This window comes from Cebus imitator, unplaced genomic scaffold, assembly GCF_001604975.1.
Source record: "Cebus imitator isolate Cc_AM_T3 unplaced genomic scaffold, Cebus_imitator-1.0 Scaffold40, whole genome shotgun sequence".
NCBI classification, from domain to species: Eukaryota; Metazoa; Chordata; class Mammalia; order Primates; family Cebidae; genus Cebus; species Cebus imitator.
The window spans coordinates 9,779,905-9,798,997 of NW_016107355.1; the positions used below are offsets into that span (position 1 = coordinate 9,779,905).

Consider the following 19,093-nt stretch of genomic DNA (forward strand, 5'->3'; position numbering starts at 1 on the left):
TCAGCTCACTGCAACCTCTGCCTCCTGGGTTCAGGTGATTCTCCTGACTCAGTCTCCTGAGTAGCTGGGATTACAGGCGCCTGCCACCATATCTGGCTAATTTTTGTGCTTTTAGTAGAGATGGAGTTTCACCATATTGGCCAGGCTGCTCTCGAACTCATGACCACAGATGATCCACCCACCTTGGCCTCCCAAAGTACTGGGATTATAGGCGTGAGCCACTATGCCCAGCCTCTATTACATTTTTTGTCAGCAGTAAATGTGCCAAATTGTATAATTCACTAAATAAATTAGATTTTTAAAATGTAACTTTAGAGGTCAGGCACGGTGGGATATGCCTGTAATCCTAGCAGTTTGGGAGGCCAAACCTGGTGAAAGCTTGAGTTCATGAGTTTAAGATCAGCTTGAGCAACAGGGAAAAATCCTGTCTCTACAAAAAAAAAAAAAAAAAAAAAAAAAAAAATTAGCTGGGCATGGCGGCATGTGCCTGTAGTCCCAGCTACTCGAGAGGTTGACATGGAAAAATGGCTTCAGTCAGGGAGGCGGAGGTTGCAGCGAGCCAAGATTGCACCACTGCACTCCAGCCTGGGCGACAGAGCAAGACTCCATCTCAAAAAAAACAAAACAAAACAAAACAAAAACAAAGTAACTTTAGGCCCATGCCTGTAATCTCAGCTTTTTGGGAGGCCAAAGCAGACGGATGGCTTGAGCCTCCGAGTTCCAGGCAGCAGTAATCTATGATCACACCACTGCATTCCAGCCTGAATGACAGAGCGAGATCCTGTTTCTTAAAAGAAAAAAAAAGTAACCCTTTAAAGGAAAATTTCAGAATACAGTAAAAAAGGTATAAACAAAACTAATGTTCACTCATGTAACCAAACTAGTTTTGAGAATACTGAAACACTTCCCTAAGGATGAATAAACACCTGCTACCCACAGAACCCCGAGTCCCCCTCCTCTTAAGCCCTTGATCCTTCTACCTCCTCCTGATGCAGATACTAAAGGGTTAACATGTTGTTGAGGTGTGTGTTGGGGCAGGGGTACCTGCTGGGACCCTGCTCAAAACTTTGGCAGCATCCTTCAGGTAAGAAGTCTGTTCTGATAGTTTGGGATCCATGACTTACCTGTTGTTAAATATTTTAGAAGTTACCCATTAGTATCGAAGAATAGGCCTTGTGGGAGCTTGTTGAAGCAGCAGTCTGTTACCACATGCTTAAAATAATGGGCTCTGAAAAACCCAGGCTTGAACTCCAGCTCCATCTTTTCCTTAAACAGCTAAACAATTCTAAACATTTCATATAAACCTGAGTTTCATCACTTATAAAATGTGAAAAACAGATGCACTCACTTTCAGATTAGTATCAGCTAAAGAGCTCAGTCCAGTTTCTGACATTGGACACATTCAGTGAGTGCTGGCCATTAGTAGCAGTCACTGGAATAAGAGGTTCACAACAACTAAAGTGATTTGACTTACCTGCTTTCTTTAATTTTGTGCTTTGCCAATGTTCTCTGAAGTGCAAGGTTCAGCCGTTCAAACTGAAAGTTCAAAAGAAATGTTTTAAACATTCCCTTAAATAATAATTTGTTTGAAAATATATATTTAAAAATGCATCCTCAAGATTTTAGAGAAGGAAAAGCATTATAAAACTGCTTGAACGACAAATGATGTGAATTTTCACCTTGAAAACTGGAACCGATTTTTCTATGTGTTTTCAAACTGGGGAAAAAACAATGAGCTGAGGCTAATCTGAGATTGGATATGTGTTGCTGTCCACAGTTTAGCCTTTGGTGGTGGTCTCATTGGCAGCCGCAGAATAGCTGAGTTGAGTGTGTATCCAAACAGAAGACTTCAGTTTGGTAGTGTTAGGTCTTCTGTAATAAGTATTCCATGGGCATCACTTCCTGTAGGTCAGAAAAGCCCTCTGGATGGGCGGCCAACACATCCGTCTCAGCATGGACAAAGCCAAACAAATTTCTGTTCCTTTCACAAACTCCACACTCAGCTGCCCCAGTGACTCTCTGCCCTTAACTATACATTCATATCATCTTCTTGTTTAGCAAACTCTGGAGTTATCTCCGTCTCCTCCTTTTATTTAATCTCTTAAATCTAATCTGTTGCCGAAGATAGTTGATCATTTATTTGAAATAAGCCTTGAGTTTACCATAGCTTATACTGATTTCCTTTCTTTGAATCAATAATTCTCATCAAACCCTTATGGTTTTATTTTCCTTTATTGATTTCTGAGAATTTCATAAGTTTTCCTATTTTGCAAGACATTTGCATGTAAGCTTTTATATTTAATAAATACTACCTATTAGTAAATTTATTTATTTATTATTAAATAAATAAATAGTATTTTAGTAGCTATTAATGTCTATTAGCAGCTGATTGTCTCTAATAAGTGGAAAGTAGAGCATTGATAAGCTGCGTTTTCCATTTTTTTACACTCCATGTAAAAATCACATGTATCTATGTGTGTGTATCTCTCTCTCTATATATATATATGTCTATATATATAACCATATATTATATATATAGAACCATTGATTCTTTCTACAGTTTGCCCAGAGGAAAGTGAAATTTTTTTCTGTTCCAAGTTGAGAAATTCCTTTTTCCTTAAGGCCTATTTATATCTCCTGTAGAGTTTCCACTAGTCAAGTGAGGTACTGGAGTAAACCAAAATAGAGAAAGGTTCTGTTTTAATAAAATGAGTCAGGAAAAGGGCTTTTCATTTTAAATATGCATATACAAAGCTTAGAAAGAAAATTTAAAAATGTGTTGAAAGAAAATACAATTGCTAAAAAGAAATGAAAGAGGAAGATAATTATATTTACAATGTGGAACAACTTTTCAGACTGTACAGAATGAAAGAAAAGCTGGTGGAAGACGCACCCACGGGCAGATTTGGAGCAGGTCCTGGTGGGCTATGTAAAGGCAAAGGGTAGTTGAGAAATACGTTGGAGAAAGAAACTATGGGCATATTTCCTAGACATCTTTCTCATCAAGGAAAAAGGAAGGTAACATTAAATTAGTCACACTGTACATGAAGTAAATCAGTCAGGGTGCTTGAAGTGTTTAAACTTCTCAAGAACCATCTACTTGGTGCACTAGAAAACTACTCCAGTAACACAGTATTAATGTGGATACAGATCCATGAAAGCATGGGTGGCTGTGAGTTCCTTCTTCCTGCAAAATATATTCATATGAAAAAAGAAATCTTCAATAAAATAAGGTTGCTGCCTTTGTGCTTGAGCTCTCAGTTTTCTTTCATAGCATTTCCTCCCCAACTTTGTAAATTTTCCATAATCTGTCTCTTCCGTTACAGTAGAAGCTCCAAAGGGGCAGAGAATGTCTGTTTTGTTTACCCCTCTATGTCCAGAACCTACAATAGTACCTACTCCTAGGAGATGTTCAATACATATTTACTGAATGAATGAATGAATGAATGATGTTCACCTGCCAGCCACTCAAAGTCTTGAAGGCTTAATCTATAAAACTTCATCTGTGAAGTAAAAAAGCCAAATACAGAGGTGTTACTCTCTTACCTTATTTACAAACAAATTTAGGTTGTTTCCAACATAAACTATTTCAACTATATTTGTTTATATATATTAATTTAGGTTGTTTCCAACATAAACTATTTCCATTATATTTGTTTATATATATTAATTGCTTCTGGACCAGGAACTTTTTTTTTTTTTTTGGATATAGAGTTTTGCTCTGTTATCCAGGCTGGAGTGCAGTGGTGATGACAGTTCACTGTAGCCAAGAACTCCTGAGCTCAAGTGATCCTCTTGCCTCAGCCTCCCAAGTAGCTGGGACTACAGGTATGAACCACCATGCTTGCCCTAACCAGGAACTTTTTATGGACCACGAAGAAAGAAAACTCAACCAATTCTGCCACTGAAGAATGTTTTCTTCTTCCTCTTCAATGCTACTGGAGATATTCTACTCTTCTTTACATCTCTGATTAAGCCATTGGGTATACTCTTTTACTCTTTTAGTCAGCATCCTTATTTGTCTTTCATTTCCTTCCTACTGCCATCAGAAATGTCTTTTTTTCTGGTCCTTTCCTTCTAACGTATACACTATAATTGTAAGAGGGGAGGAGAAATAGTCCCCTTCCAATTGCTAGGGTTGGTGGAGCAAATGTATTTTTGGCTTTCCATTTTGAATCAAAACTTATTTTCCTAAAGGAAAAAAGGAACAAAGTCTGAGCAAAGCATTGGTAGCATACTAGAATGATAATATGAGTGAATAGGCTTTTATGGGAATCTACGTTCATCGTATACCATTGCTCCTCTAGAAAATTTTTGTAAATTCAAAAATTTTGTAAATTCAAAACAAAGCCCCTAAGGAACAGAACTCACATGTTTTCCAGGCAGAATATTTCTTGGTAAAGGCTGCCGGTGCATCGAGTTTTCTACATTGGTGCTGTATTTCCTGTGATATATCCTGACCCTGAGATGATGTGAGTCCACAATAAAATCATAAATAAGGCTCATCCATAAGTGAGGTCTGTCACACACGGCCAACCTGAGGAACTCATAACACAAAGCCAACCATTTCAGGACTCCTCCATACCCCAACCATTCTACATATTAATTTTTGGTTTCAGATTTTAGAACTAAATCCAGTATTTCCTTCTAAATTAATTTCTTATACCTCAATATATTTGAATATTGTGTAGCAGTGTTTTGTAGATTTTTTACTTGTCTATCACTAAAATGCCCTACTATTTGGGAAAGCCTTCATTTTGAATTTTGGAGAAACAGGTCCTCTTATTTGTATAATCACTAGATCCTGAAGTGTTGTAGATTGTGGACTTTCTGATTCACGGAGGGGAAACTTGTCCCTCAAAGCAAATAGTTTGTATTGCTTTCAAGTTTGTTTCTCTTGACTAAATAATTATCTTTTGGCTTCCTAAACAATAGATCTGATTAAATTGTTAAAACATCTACTTTTGCCACAAATATACCATATATGAATACTTCAGGAATAACTGCTATTTGATGCAACATTGCTGTCAACAATGTGAATTTTAATTAATGAAATTTCCTTGCTGTGATTTATGGATAAGTCACTATTTTCATTGGCTTTTAGCTTTTATACAGTATTTACTGTTTTTCTAGACCAAGGATATTTTAATTCACAAGATAAATTGTAGTACTGTTTCTTTTTTTCTTCTTGCAACCTAATACTCTAGAACACACCTACAGATCTCATGATTCTCTTCAAATCCTGATACTCTTACTAAGTACTTGATTTGGGGTCTTATCATTTATGTAAGCATATCCAATTCAATTGACCCAATTCAGTAAGTGATTTTTGATTTGCTATGACTGTGGACCCATTAAAAACTTCCTCAAGACGTTGATTACAATGTCTTCAAGATCCTTACAATAATTCTGTAAGCCTGAAAGAGCTTACAGAATTACTAGGAAACAACATCCATGAAAAAAGATCAAACAATATTATATTATATTTATTATACTATATTACATTGTATTATATTATGTTATATTAGGAAGAGCAATTGATTATGAATAAAATGCAGAGAGTTTTCCATTTCTCCAGTTACCTTTTGCTTTAAGCAAGAGATCTAAATTTATGTGCCTCCATTTCTTAAAATATAAATGAAAAGTTTGCATTACATGATCAAGAAGACTTTTTAAAGCTCTAGTATTTCATTACTCAGGAATGACCTCTCACTTGTTACATTTGCTAAGGAAAATACATTTTTATACTTGCCTGTTCACTAATAAAAATATAATCAGGAAGTTAATTCTGATTATCTAAAACAAAAATTGTGATGTCAAATGCTATCTTAAGTATCTTACTTTGGATTATTAATACAACTGAAACTAAATAGTAGACTAAGCATTAAATCTATAAACAACAAATAATCAGGAAAAAAACCACATAACAGGTATTTTCAAAGATAACTAGATGTTTGAAGTCCTCTAGACTGATTACTACACAACTCAAATGTATTCAACACTGGAACATTTACTAGATAAGGATAATGTCTCAGTTGGAGAGGAGTTTTTGTCACTAATGCCAAATATACCTCTTCCATCTCCTATAGTCTTGCCCTCTTTGTTACATGACACTGTAGTAAAATCTCAAAGATTATTCTTATAAACTCATGAACAAACAACAAACTACTAAATTATACACACACACACACACACACACACACACACACACACACACACACATACAGAACTTGGATTTGGTATTGCATCCTAGTCTTTCAGTACATTTTCCTAGGAAAAAGAGAAGGGAAGTTTACAGCAGCCAGTATGGCTCTTCAGGATCAGGAGAAAGCACACCACCCTGAAACTCCTCCCTGAGCAGGAAAAAGAGTTATGGAACATGCACATCCCTAGAAAATGTTTGAGAAGCTCTCAAAATCTCTAGCTGAGCCAACTGCTGAAAGTCTTTTTCTGTCAAAGCTAGTCTGCAAAGAACAAAAGAGGTGACTCCATACTCAAGTGTGCAGGCACCAATGCAAAGCTACAAGGAACAGAAAAAAATCAGGGAAATATGACACAACCAAATAAATAAATAAATCTACAGTAACTGACCCTAAAGAAATGAAGAACAATGAGCTAACTGACAAAAAATACAAAATAATGAAATTCAATGAGTTATAAGAAAACACAGATAGACAATGAAATAAAATCAGAAAAGTATACATGAACAAAATGGAAATATCAACAAAGAGATAACCACAAATATAGAACCAAGCCAAAATTCTGGAATGAAACAATAATAGAATAACTGAACTGAAAAATTCAATGGAAAGCCTCAACAGCAGATTTAATCAAGTTGAAGAATCAGCAAATTTAAAGAGAGGTCATTTGAAGTTATTCAGTCAGAAGACTGAAACGGAAAATGAATGAAAAATGGCGAAGGAAGCCTGTGGAACTTTTGGGGGCACCATCAAGTGAACCAGAATGTTTTTTAAAAAAGAGTCCAATATGTGTATTACTTCCATTGTAGAAATTCAAAATCTATCAAACAAAATAATGAAGCCAACATAGTAATGACAGGATTTAGGAAAAGCATAGAAGCTATCTACCTGCCTCATCATCACCATCTTCATCATCACCATCTGTTCATTTCTGTTCATTTCACTCTGTCCTTGGAAATGAGAGCATTGATTGTTTCCCAGATTGTGCCACAAACCAACTCCCTAAGGAGGGCTAGTTATCTCTAGCCAATGCTGGCTGTCTAGAAACTAGAGTGGGGTAAGAATAATTAAGTATTTCCATTTCAAAGGTTATCAGCCAAAGTACTATTGTGTTAATATTATATCTGAAATAAACTCCCTCAACTTTCTGCTAAGTCTAATTTATCCATTCTTCAAACTTCAATTTTTAAGTTTCTTTTTTCTCAGTTATTCCAGCCTGGATTGTTTACAATAGTAATTAATTGCTCTACCCTTTGAAAGTTGTATAATTTTGGTCAAATTACTGAATTTCCCTAGCATTTCCTGGGAGTGAAACAAGATTATCTGTGAAATTTCTTTCAGTTCTGAAAATCAGCCAGTCTGTGTTTCTTTGGTGTTTTGCACACAGTAGAGTGTTGATATTGAGCCAATTAAAAATTATCAATGTGTTATGTTAGCTAGTGTCTGATTAAGTCAATGTTCAGCCAAATTCATAGGTTAAACAAATCTATATAAAACTGTGAAGACTGACAGAGGGAGGGAGACATCATGAAGATCTTCAACTGCTCTTCTATTTAACCTGCAGAGGGAGAGAAGCGTTCTACACATCCCCTCTATTCCTAAGACATTTGACCTGTTTTGGTCTATGTTCTGTTCCCAGAAGTTTCCTTAAAGGTGAATTGACAGAAGGTGCTCTGGACCTCAACATGACACTATGCTATGGAGCTTGAAGGGCTATTTGAAGAAGTGTCAGAGCTAATAATACACAGGTATAGGCAAACTCTGAAAACTGGCAGGGATCGAATGATGCTCTTTAAAATTAAGAGACAAAACTCCAGCAGAAAATAAGTTATTCTTTGAAGAACTTAATTTTAAAATAATAGCTAACAACTACTGATAGCTTCTGGTATGGCAAGAGCTATGGATGGTTTTACTTAAAACTCATTAAAACTCTAGAATGTGGTTGTCATTATTATTTCCACTTCATGGATAAGGAAGCTGAGATAAAGAGGCATTTGCCAGTTGCCCCAAATCATAAAGTTTGTCAGGATACAGTGTTATTTTGAAAAGAATTCAAGATCATAAACATTTTCAGATTAAACACAATTGCTTTAAAATAATATTTTTATGTGTTTCAAGGAAACAGTCTACATTTATTGAAAGTGAGAAAGCAACTGTTTAAATTTTCCTTAGAAAAACATTATTCTACAGTTTCACAGTAATACAATTTCAAAATCTAAAGGGCAAGCACTCACCTCTGGGAAAATCAGTTTGCAAATACTCTCTGCCAAAGTGTGAAGATAGACTCGGCTCCGACTGGTTTTTCTTTGAGGAAGACTTTCTTGTATGTTCTTCTCAGGAATGTCTTGACAGATGGGCACGGTTGCTTTGCAGATCTCTGAGCTTCCTGCTGCCTCCTCTGCAGGCTCTTTAGGAACTTGACCTGGTGCCAGTAAGGAGAAAGGACACTCCCCTGTGATCTTGAGATCCTTGAGCTTCGTGCAGAACATGGTGTTGGTGTCTCTTACCCTGCTGCGATCTCCTCTTGATGAGCTGTAGTTCTTATATGAGACTGACAAACAGAAGTCACTATCAATTCAAGGACACTGGTAACTGGGATGTCTATGGGCAGCAAAAAGTCAGAACAGAAAGAGGAATGACTTTATGCACAGATGAAAACAGGAAAAGACAGGTGAGAAAAAGCAACAGTCATGTCATTTTCAAGCGAAAAAAAATTCTGCTGGAAATTGCAATTATAAAATGAGCAAGACATTTGGCAAAGATCTTTTGTGTGAATTTCACTACATTAGTAAAATACTTGCTTTTAATATTTCAACTTGTAAAATAAAATACACTTTTTCCCAAATGTCCTTAGCATCAACTACTGATTTCCATTTTTTTGTACCCAACCTGTCCAGTTTGATTTCAGAAGAATGAGACACCATGGTTTTATGACAAAAGCCACATCTAAATCTATGTTTTATTAATGCTTGTACTAATACATTCTCATTACGCTTTCCTTTCTGAAAAGTCAGAACAGTAAAAACCAATGGCTTCCAAAAATACCTAAGGGAAAATAATATGTATAATGGTCCCCAAGTATGTGTTTTCAAGCATTGATTTAGATTAAAAAGAAAAAAGTTCAATGAAAAAAAGTTCCATGAAGATGATTATGGCAAAAGAAAATTTTTATCACTCTAAACAATAAATTTAAGAATATTATCATCACAATGGAAAAAAAAATCAGAATTCCTGATCCCTACGAGCATACCATGGGATTTGCAGGTGTCCCTGGATCCAAATCTAGGCAGCACTGCAGTGAGTCAAAAACTACCCACTTCCCACTGAAATCATATGAACTGAAATCATTCCAGCACATTGTCCTCTGTACTGTTTTTGTTGATGCTGTAGTTGTAAATTCTCTCACAATTCACAACCCATTTATCATTAGTTATTTGTTACTGGAACTGTCAAGTTGTGAATTTAGCTCATCAAGAATACTAATTATCTTGATTAACTGGGTCTACCAGCTGTTTCCTTGGGGAAGAAAAACAAAAAGTGGAAAGGAACCTGCATTTAGTAAACCACATGTGTACTAAGTACTATGTGCCTGACAGAGTGCCGGGAACTCTATACTTAAAATTAATGCTGACAGCAACCACGTAACAGAGGTATTACTATCCCCAGTGGGTGAGAGGCTCAAAAGTTTAGGTCATTTTCTCTCATTTGAAATGCTAGAGAATGACAGAGCTAGGGTTCAACGAAGATCCATCTGACTATGGAGCCAATGTGTTTTCCGTAACTCCAAACTCATATTATTAAGTTAGAACAGTTTCTACATAATCAGCCTTAGTTTATCAACTAAGATTAGATATTTATCTTGAAAATATGGTTTATAAGTTTGTATTAAAATTCAGTCAAGAACATAATTCTCCTGCTCATTGGCTGGCGGTATATGAATCATCCAGGATACAGCCCCCTATATTTGAATCTTTAGAGTTCGAGTTCAATTAGTATTTTTCTTTTCTATGCTCCTCAATGCCCTTAATATGTTCCCAGTGTGTATAGGCAACAGCCTGTAAATTGTCATGGATAAGTCATCTAACAAGTTTAGAACAGTAAACAACTCATTTTCTGAACTGAGACAACAAAGAAGCTAAAGTCGGTATCTGATCCCTGAGGGATGTCATGGGATATTAGGTATAGAGGAAGATTATGGAAGCTGGCAGGCCAGAAGGAGCTGCCAGGGTTCTGTTACCTAAAGTTACAATGAAAATCTATGCTCATGTAAAGTTTATGAATCTTCAAGAAAAGACAAAAAAAAAATCCTATGCATTTATGAGTAGAAAATTTATTCTGCCAGAACAGAATGGGAACAGTCTATCTCAATAGACTATCGAAGTGGTCCAAAGATAAAATGGAGATAAGGGGAATGGTTACTTAGATTCTACAAGACCTAAAAACCTAAGGATTTTTCTTAGATTGTTTTTTAACCCATATTTGTTTTGGGACTTAATGTAATAAATATTTGTTTCTTAGTCTTTGCTACATCTCAACATAATTCTATTATTGTTTAATAACTTTTCTTCTGTTTTAAGCTTTAAATCCATGATCATCTTTAAGCTTTAAAAGTGCTTTAACCTTTTCTGTAAAGGGCCTGAGAATAGATACTGCCAGGCTTGCATGTTCCATGGTCTTTAATGCAGCTATTCACCCCTACCATTGCAGCGTGAAGCCGCCAGAGATGCTATACAAAGGAATGGACAGCGATGTGTTCCAATACAATCTCATATATAAAAACAGGCTGTGAACATAGCTGGTAGTTTGCTGACCCCTGATTGTAAAATTAGCTGAGTAAATTAACTAAAGCATTTTAGTTAAAGTGTAATTTTGACTATAGAAGCAAAGTTACTTCCTCATCTTCTCCAGTCACTCCCCTCCAAAAATAACAGCCTATGTAGATCCACTTTTGGTGGAGGGGAAGGAGGTTTGGTGGGTTTTTTTTTTTTTTTCATTATTATTTGTAGAGACAAGGTCTCACTATGTTGCCCAGGCCGGTCTCTTAACTCCTGGGCTCAAGCAATCCTCCTGCTTCGGCTTTGCAAAGTGCTGGAATTACAGGCATGAGCCATCGTGCCTGGCTGGCATCCAGTTTCTGTACAACTTGAAAGTAATCAAGGAGAATGTATTAGATAAAACTAAATAACTATTTATACAAATAATAGTGCCATTATTTTATATTAATTTTCAGGAAAAAGAGCTATATTAACTGAATGCACTATTTCAGTTATATCAAAATCTAACTACAATAACTAGCAGAAGAGGATACTCAAAAACAAAGGAAGACAATAAGAAATGCAAGATTATAGATTAGATCTGAGGATGGCATAGAACTATTATTAAAATACATTATTCTGGCATATATTAGAATTTTAGTATTAGACTTAGATGTTTGCCACAACATAATTTATAATAGACCTTTCCATTAAACATAATCTCTCTCATTCACACTGGATTTCAATGTTGGTATCCAAGTCCAATATTTTAATTCTTATCTTCCTACTTAATCCAGCTGCAGCAGGATACAATTGACTAGTCAACTTTCCTTGAAATAATTTCTTTTCCTGTACTGCACAGTACTATAATTTCCAGGAAATGTGCCGAACAGTGTTTTTTAATTAAAGCAAAAACAGCTAACAGGAAACAAGTTGTGCTTACTTTAAGATAGTTAAGTGTTTAGTCTCATTAAATTACATATGTATAAACAAACTAATTAGCATTCTTCATCTGCTCAACTGATGAATTACACTGAAGCAGATGCACGCAGTGTTGATACCTTGGAAGCCTGTTTGTCTTGCTTTTGCCTGCCAGGAATACAGAATATGTCTCAACTAAACTAGTGAAGATTTTTATGGGTAATGTTAGCAGTAACTTCAGAAACGGTTTGGTCAGTTGATGAATTCAGTACATAGCTGGTTGTAGTAACATGGTAAGGGAAAAACAAATAAATTAAAATAACAAATTTGGCAACAGGCCTTGGCAAGCAGTGGAATACGATGTTCTCAGAAACTGGAAGAGGTACTTGTCATCCCAGAAGGTGACGATTAAACAGCCCCCAAATAAACTGAATGCTCTCTCTCTTTAACCGGAGAGTGATTAACTTTGCTGTGGTGAGAATGATGACCCAGCTACTGGCCTAGTATTAATAACAGAGACAGATTATTGTTCAAGTAAGGCAACCCTCAAACCCTCAATCATTTAAATTCTAGAATTTAATTAAGCATAAACATCTTTTTTTTTTCTTGAGACACAGTCTCACTCTGTCTCCCAGGCTGGAGTGCAGTGGCATAATCCTCTGCCTCCTGGGTTCAAGCGATTCTCCTGCCTCAGCCTCCCAAGTAGCTGGGATTACAGGCACTGCCACCATGCCTGGTAATTTTTGTATTTTAGTAGAGATAGGGTTTCACCATGTTGGCCAGGCTGGTCTCGAACTCCTGACCTCAGATCATCTGCCCGCCTGGGCCTCCAAAAGTGCTGGGATTACAGGCGTGAGCCACCGCACTTGTCCTAGAATTTAAATAAGCAGGAATATCTGGTTTACTACATGTCAAAAGGTCATGTAGACTCAAGGAAAGCATCCCTTACCATACTCTCTGATATACTTTTCTCCAAAAGCAGGTCTTAAGGAACAGAGGAAAAGTTAGAAAAAGACACTTTAAAAGAAGGCATACATGTGACCAACAATCATATGAAAAGAAGCTCAACATCACTGCTCATTAGAGAAATCCAAATCAAAACTGCAATGAGATACCATCTAACATTAGTTAGAATGATTATTATTAAAAAGTCAAAAAATAACAGATGCAGGCAAGGTTGTGGAAAAAAAGGAATGTTTATATGCTCTTGGTGGGAGTATAAATTACTTCAGCTACTGTGGAAGACCATGTGGCAACTCCTCAAAGACCTAAAGACAGAAATACCATTTGACCCAGCAATCTTATTACTGGGTATATACGCAAAGGAATATAAATCATTCTCTTATAAAGACCCATACACATGTATGTTTGTTGGAACGCTATTCACAATAGTAGAATGTGGAATCAACCTAATTTCCCATCAGTGATAAACTGGATAAAGAAAATGTCATTCATATACATCATAGAATACTATGCAGTCATAAAAAAGATAAGATCATGTCCTTTGCAGGGACCTGGATGGAGCTGGAGGGCAGTATCCTGAGCAAACTCACCCAGGAACAGAAAACCAAACACCACATGTTCTCACTGATAAGTGGGAGCTAAATGATGAGAACACATGGACACATAGAGGGGAACAACACTCACCGACACCTTTTGGAGCATGGAGGGTGGAGGGAGGGAGAGGTTCAAGGAAAGTAACTAATGGGTAGGAGGCTTAAAACCTGGGTGATGAAATAATCTGTGCAACTAATTCCCGTAACACAAGTTCACTTATGTAACAAACCTGCACTTGTACCCCAAACTAAAAATAAAAGTTAAAATAAATAAATAATAAAATAAATAAATATCCAAAAAAAAAGAAAGAAGAGGCAAGCCTAAAAATTATGTATCCATCATAAAAGCAATTCACTCTCTCAAATGTCTACCATCAGACCTGGCACCTGGACATGCCAATATCTGTGATTAAAGAGGTGAGCTTTTTAAGATTAAACCTAAAAGTCCAGATTTTTAAGAGTAGCCAAAAGGAGGAGAAAACTTAAAAGCAAATTGTCTTAGTAAGGATGAAGCCTGTACACTTCAGTACAAATTGTAACAACTATTTTCGTAAATTAAAAAAGCCTTCATTTTCTGGCAGACTGAAAAGTTAGAAAGTTTTCCTTTCCCCCAAATTGAAAAATATTAAATAAAATCTCATAACTCAGTCTTTTAGAATGTGTTTCTTTTCACTTTGTAGTAGGAAATGTTTATAGAACTTTCCCTGTGAAGTATCAGGAAAGCAGAGAAAGCAGTAGAAAAACTGGTGATCATGCCCAATTCTCTCCACTACAAAGTTAAAAAGAGTTAAAAGTCTCAGACTCCGTCATCTCATCATTCCTCTCTAGCACTACCTTCTTTCTTTATTGTTGCTCTTTCAGAAAGGTTAGCTTTATGGATTGTGTTCATTTCCTTATATCATATTTATTCTTAAGTTTAGAACTATCTGGCCTTTGCTTTAGTATCTTTCTGATATCTCCTTATTAAATTTGATGATGCCTAAAAGTTAAAGCTCAAGACTCTTTTGGCTTTTAACATAAATTCTCCATCCATCTGCATTTTCTTTTTAATAATCTCAATTCCAATGGATTCCTTGGTATCGCTGGATTGTCTTCAACGTCATTCATGCGTTCATTTACTTGCTCATTTTTCCTCCTCTTCAACAAATATTTATGGATGCCCTGCTCTGTGCCAGACATTCTTCTAGACACAAGGGCACAAGAGTGTTGTGCAAAGGACACCCCTTGCTCTCAAGGAACTTACAATCCAGAAGGGAAACTACTTCTGATGCATCAGTTCCAAGCTAGCCTGCGCTGCAAACAGGGAAGGGATATAGTGCTCTGGGAATGGAAATCAGTGCTCTCAGCCTGGTCCCCTCAGAAACAGCTGAGCTGGGCCAGGCTAAGTGAGTTTCAGAAAAGCAGCATGCTTGGAAGCCAATGTTCTAGCAATAGAAATAATTCCAGTATAGTAAAGGCATGAACGAGGTAAGAGAGAGCAAGGTAATGGTGGTGAGAGACAAAATAGGCAGAGATCAGGATTCTGCAGTGTTCTACAAACCACATTAAATAAGGTAATACTCTATGCTAAGGGCAATCAACTAAATGACTAAGAAGCAAGAGAGCAAATGCATTAGATTGCATTTTTAAAAGATTATTTGAAAAGTAGAATGAAAAATGGGTCAGAGTGGGACAGATGGTAGATATGGGTCGGGCAAAAACAGTGACCCTGGGGGAAAAAATGAACCAATGCAGAAGTCATTCTGAGAGAATCCGCAGGCCTGGGCTGCTGACTGGGTGTGGGGGCCGAAGCAGAGGAAACATATTCCTCTGACTTGACTTCTCAATACCACAGCCAAGAAAAAACTCTAGGGACCATAGGGCACAATCAAAATACCATAATACATTGCCCATGACTTTGGTTATTCAATCAGAACCAAGCCTACAGCTTGGATTTCAAATATTATACAACATCTTGTGGGAGTTGGGTTACTCCAACTCTCCTCTTAAAATCTCTTTTTGGGAAGCAATTTCTCCTTCTTGTTCAAAAGCCCAGAAGTTGTTCATTCGAATTTCTGTTACCGAGCAGGCCACTGACCTTCCTAATGAACTGCATCTCTATGTAAGTGTGAGCTGTCTCAAGGTATTTTTAAGGAGGAGGATGCTTACCTTAAATTTTTGTAACTCAAGAGCCCATACTGATAATTCTCCCAAAACAAAGAGGTCAACTCTAAAGACGACAGCAACCTCACTTTCAATAATCACATTGGAGTCCTCCTGGCCCCCGATTTGACGGACGGCAACTGCCTTGATAAAACTATAGCACTGGACATAATTGTGTTTAATAAGCTACATTAAATCTTTGCTTAAAATAAAATGAATGCAATCCATAATCTTTTAAAATCAGATTTAAGAGGCAATTCTGTGGCATCTTTGAAGTAATAGCAAAATTCAGTACACTCTATAACAGGAAGATTTTAACTGCTTGAATTAACATTTTTTCTCAGTTTTCATATCAAAGTATTTACAGAATGTTTTATAACTAATTTAAGAGCAAAACCTTTGGGATTATAAATCCTAAAATATATTTTTAAGACTCTCCTGTGTGATAGTCACTACAATTTGAAGACATGCAGTTAAACATCTTCAAATTAAGTATCATCACTACTTACGGTGCATCATGCTGATCATGAGGAAATCAGATAAGCTTTTCAATGGTTTTTCCCTCTAATATATAAAACAATTTCTTGCATCTTTTTCTATGATTCTCATCATAGTTACATTGCTAAAATAATTCCTTACAGAGGCTTAGCACTTTATAATATACTTACTGTAAATATACTAATGATTATGAAATGAGTTAAGGAAGAAATGTAATTCCTTTTTACTCTGTAAAAAGCCATTTTGTTTTTATCTGTTTTCAAATAAGTACTGTGCATTTTGGGAATGTCAGTCGGCTCAGGCACACCTATTGCTAGGGAAATAATGTCAGGATAAAATGGCAGGCATGTTAGATCGCTTTTGCTCCCCGTTCTTCCTCTTAGCCCAGTCTGACCATATGCTCTGTCATGGAAGCACTGATGGCACAATTTCCCTTTATTTTTCTCTTGTCCCCGTAACTCAGCAGACTCAAGGCTTTCTTATAGTTCTTTCCCACCAACTACTTTCACTTTTATCCCTTTAAGTCAAGGTCTGAAATTACTGAGGTGCAATACTCATTTGAATTCAATATGTCTTTTAAATAAACTTTTATATTTCGGGGGATTTTTTTATTGTTGCTTTTGTTAGTGTTCATAAGCAGTGAGTGATTTCACCACATTTTTTTTCCCCCTAAGTCCTTTTATTTTTAGTGCAGAATTTTGAAACACATGGAGTTTTCCAAGAACATCTACATTGTGTTATATAAAAAATACCTCTACTCTCATCAATGTTTGATTTAAATTTGCAGATAAGGTGAAAAGCCAGCTTACCATCCCGGAAGAAACACTCAACAAGACCACATTCTCTTGAGATTCCACAGAGTACATTAGGATTTAGGTAAAATAATCTGATGAAACTTTTAAAGTGAAAAGAAATCCTTGATGATTAAATAATTGGGCTAACTGATAGATTTCATTTAGGCAACACAATGAACTTGATGATTACATGATATCATAATTTCTCTGTTTTCTCTTCTTTTAAATTTCAGTCAGGCAGGAAGGCCTGGAAGTACACTCTCTATATCCTTGATGTCATAGACATACATAAACACACACACACATACATACTTACATATACACACTTATTTTTCCTCTTCTATAATGGTGAGTTTTCACTTCTGAGAAATACAGGCATGTGTGTATATGAGTATGTGTCTCATACAGATAGTTAGCATGACAGAGACTTCATAATTTGGCGGATTGGATTCACATAAAAGTGGGTGCCATGCCCAGCTGTGCCCAGAGGCAGTGGAGTTGGCATAGCAGTTAAAAGCTTAGGCTACATGAACAGATGGCCTGTGTTTGCTCCCTGCGTCTACCATGTGCTAGCTCTGTGATGTTAGTCAAGTTCTTAACTGAACTTCACCTCAATTTTCTCCATCTGAAAAATAAGGATAATAATAGCAACAATCTCCTAAATGTGTTGTGAGATTAAACAAAGCAATAAATAGCAAGCACTTAGAAAAGCACTGCCACCAAGTATGGCAGGAATACATGTTGACTATCACAACTGCTATGCAGTGATAGCATGACATTGGACAAGTTTCATAACTTCACGAGGTCTATTACTCCACATATAAAATAGTAAAGTCAGGATGTACAGTAACAGAGTTAAATTAAGAATTTGGAATAATATATGTAAAGTGCCTGGTCTTGCCTAGCATCCATAGGTCCATAATTTTTAAACAAGATAAACGTCCTCTCTTGGATCAAGACTGAAATCACTTTCCTTACGAAAGCTGTGATGCTTCTTCTAGCAGTTTTCTAGGCCACTTCTTACGACAGGAAGAAAAGGATCACTGTCTGCCTGCTAACTTCAGAGCAGCCCTAAATTTTTTTTTTTTGGTACATACAAGCAAATGTTAACGTCCATTTCACACTACAAGAGAATCCTGCTGATATAAATTATTAAATAAATGACTGACAATTTAGCCTATCTTCTCGGAAAGATTCAGTAGTGTTTTATACGTATGAAATCATTTTTTCATTAATCAAATCTTATTTAGGGGAACTCTGATAATATATCAAATGCTCATGATCCTACAAATATAGAAAACAATCTTTACTTGATGGGCATTACAGAATACCAAGAAAGCTCTAAGTCAATAGTTAGGGTTCTTTTTATTGAATTATAAAATAATAGAGTGTGCAGCACAGCCTAGAGCAGAAAGATTCCATTTTGGTTTCATCTAATTCTATTACATAATAAGTTGCATATCTAATTATTTCAATGAAATATTAGAATGTAAAAATTGGGCTACTATGTTGAATTTTAAACCTCATTTTCTACTCATTAAGCCAAAACTATTTTATAAACCACGTTGTTTTTTATTAATTCATATTATTCCCAATGTGGAAATTTGAAAACAAAACAAAATCTCATAACAACCAAGCTTAAATAGAAATTCTCTGGTGTCTGATGTTCTTTTCCTAGAATGCCATATTGAGAAATGATTAGTATTTGTTATACAAGGAATCTTGGCTCCAATTATTGCTAACTGTTCTTCTAAATACTGACTCAGTGATAATTCTTTAATCTACTTACTTTCTCCATGTTAGTTTGGTAGAAAGGTTTAGGTGGTGAGCAAGCAGAGGTGATACACTAATTGGCAGTTCATTTTAAGATATTTGTGGAACCAAGATAGGTGACCCAGAGTCCAGTTAAAGTAAGAGACACAGGGATTCCTCACAAAAGTGAAGTGACTCTGGATTGACCTGTGGAACACTTGAATTACCATTCTAAGCAATGAGAAGATACTAAGGTCATCTTACCCTCGATGGGAAGGAAGGAGTGACCTGTAAGTACAGAACTCACCCAGTGGTAGACGCAAGACATACTGGCTGGACTCTAACTTGTCATATTTGGAAAGAAAATTCTAGAATAAGAGACACTAGTGACTCTCACAGTTCTTCTAATCCAGCCTTTGGAAATTTTCTCAAGCTCTTTGAGAGAAAGGACCTGACACTTATATAGCTATGAAAAC

At 36.2% G+C, this 19,093-nt stretch overlaps 1 protein-coding gene across 12 annotated transcripts in view; it reads right to left on the reverse strand.

Moving 5' to 3' along the window:
- GUCY1A1 (guanylate cyclase 1 soluble subunit alpha 1) overlaps positions 1-19,093 on the reverse strand; it is a 69,813-nt gene that overhangs the window by 31,781 nt on the left and 18,939 nt on the right. For 5 of the 12 annotated variants that reach the window (XM_017526047.1, XM_017526041.2, XM_017526043.2 and 2 more), the window contains 2 exons: positions 8,435-8,801; positions 1,475-1,536 (listed from right to left, as the gene is read on the reverse strand). In XM_017526047.1, coding sequence (XP_017381536.1) covers positions 1,475-1,536; positions 8,435-8,689 — 317 coding nt within the window. In that variant the 5' untranslated portion in view covers positions 8,690-8,801. Of the gene's footprint in view, positions 1-1,474; positions 1,537-8,434; positions 8,802-11,220; positions 11,240-19,093 lie in introns of those variants that run through there. The other 7 variants (XM_017526053.1, XM_017526048.2, XM_017526045.2 and 4 more) reach the window with 5 other exon arrangements.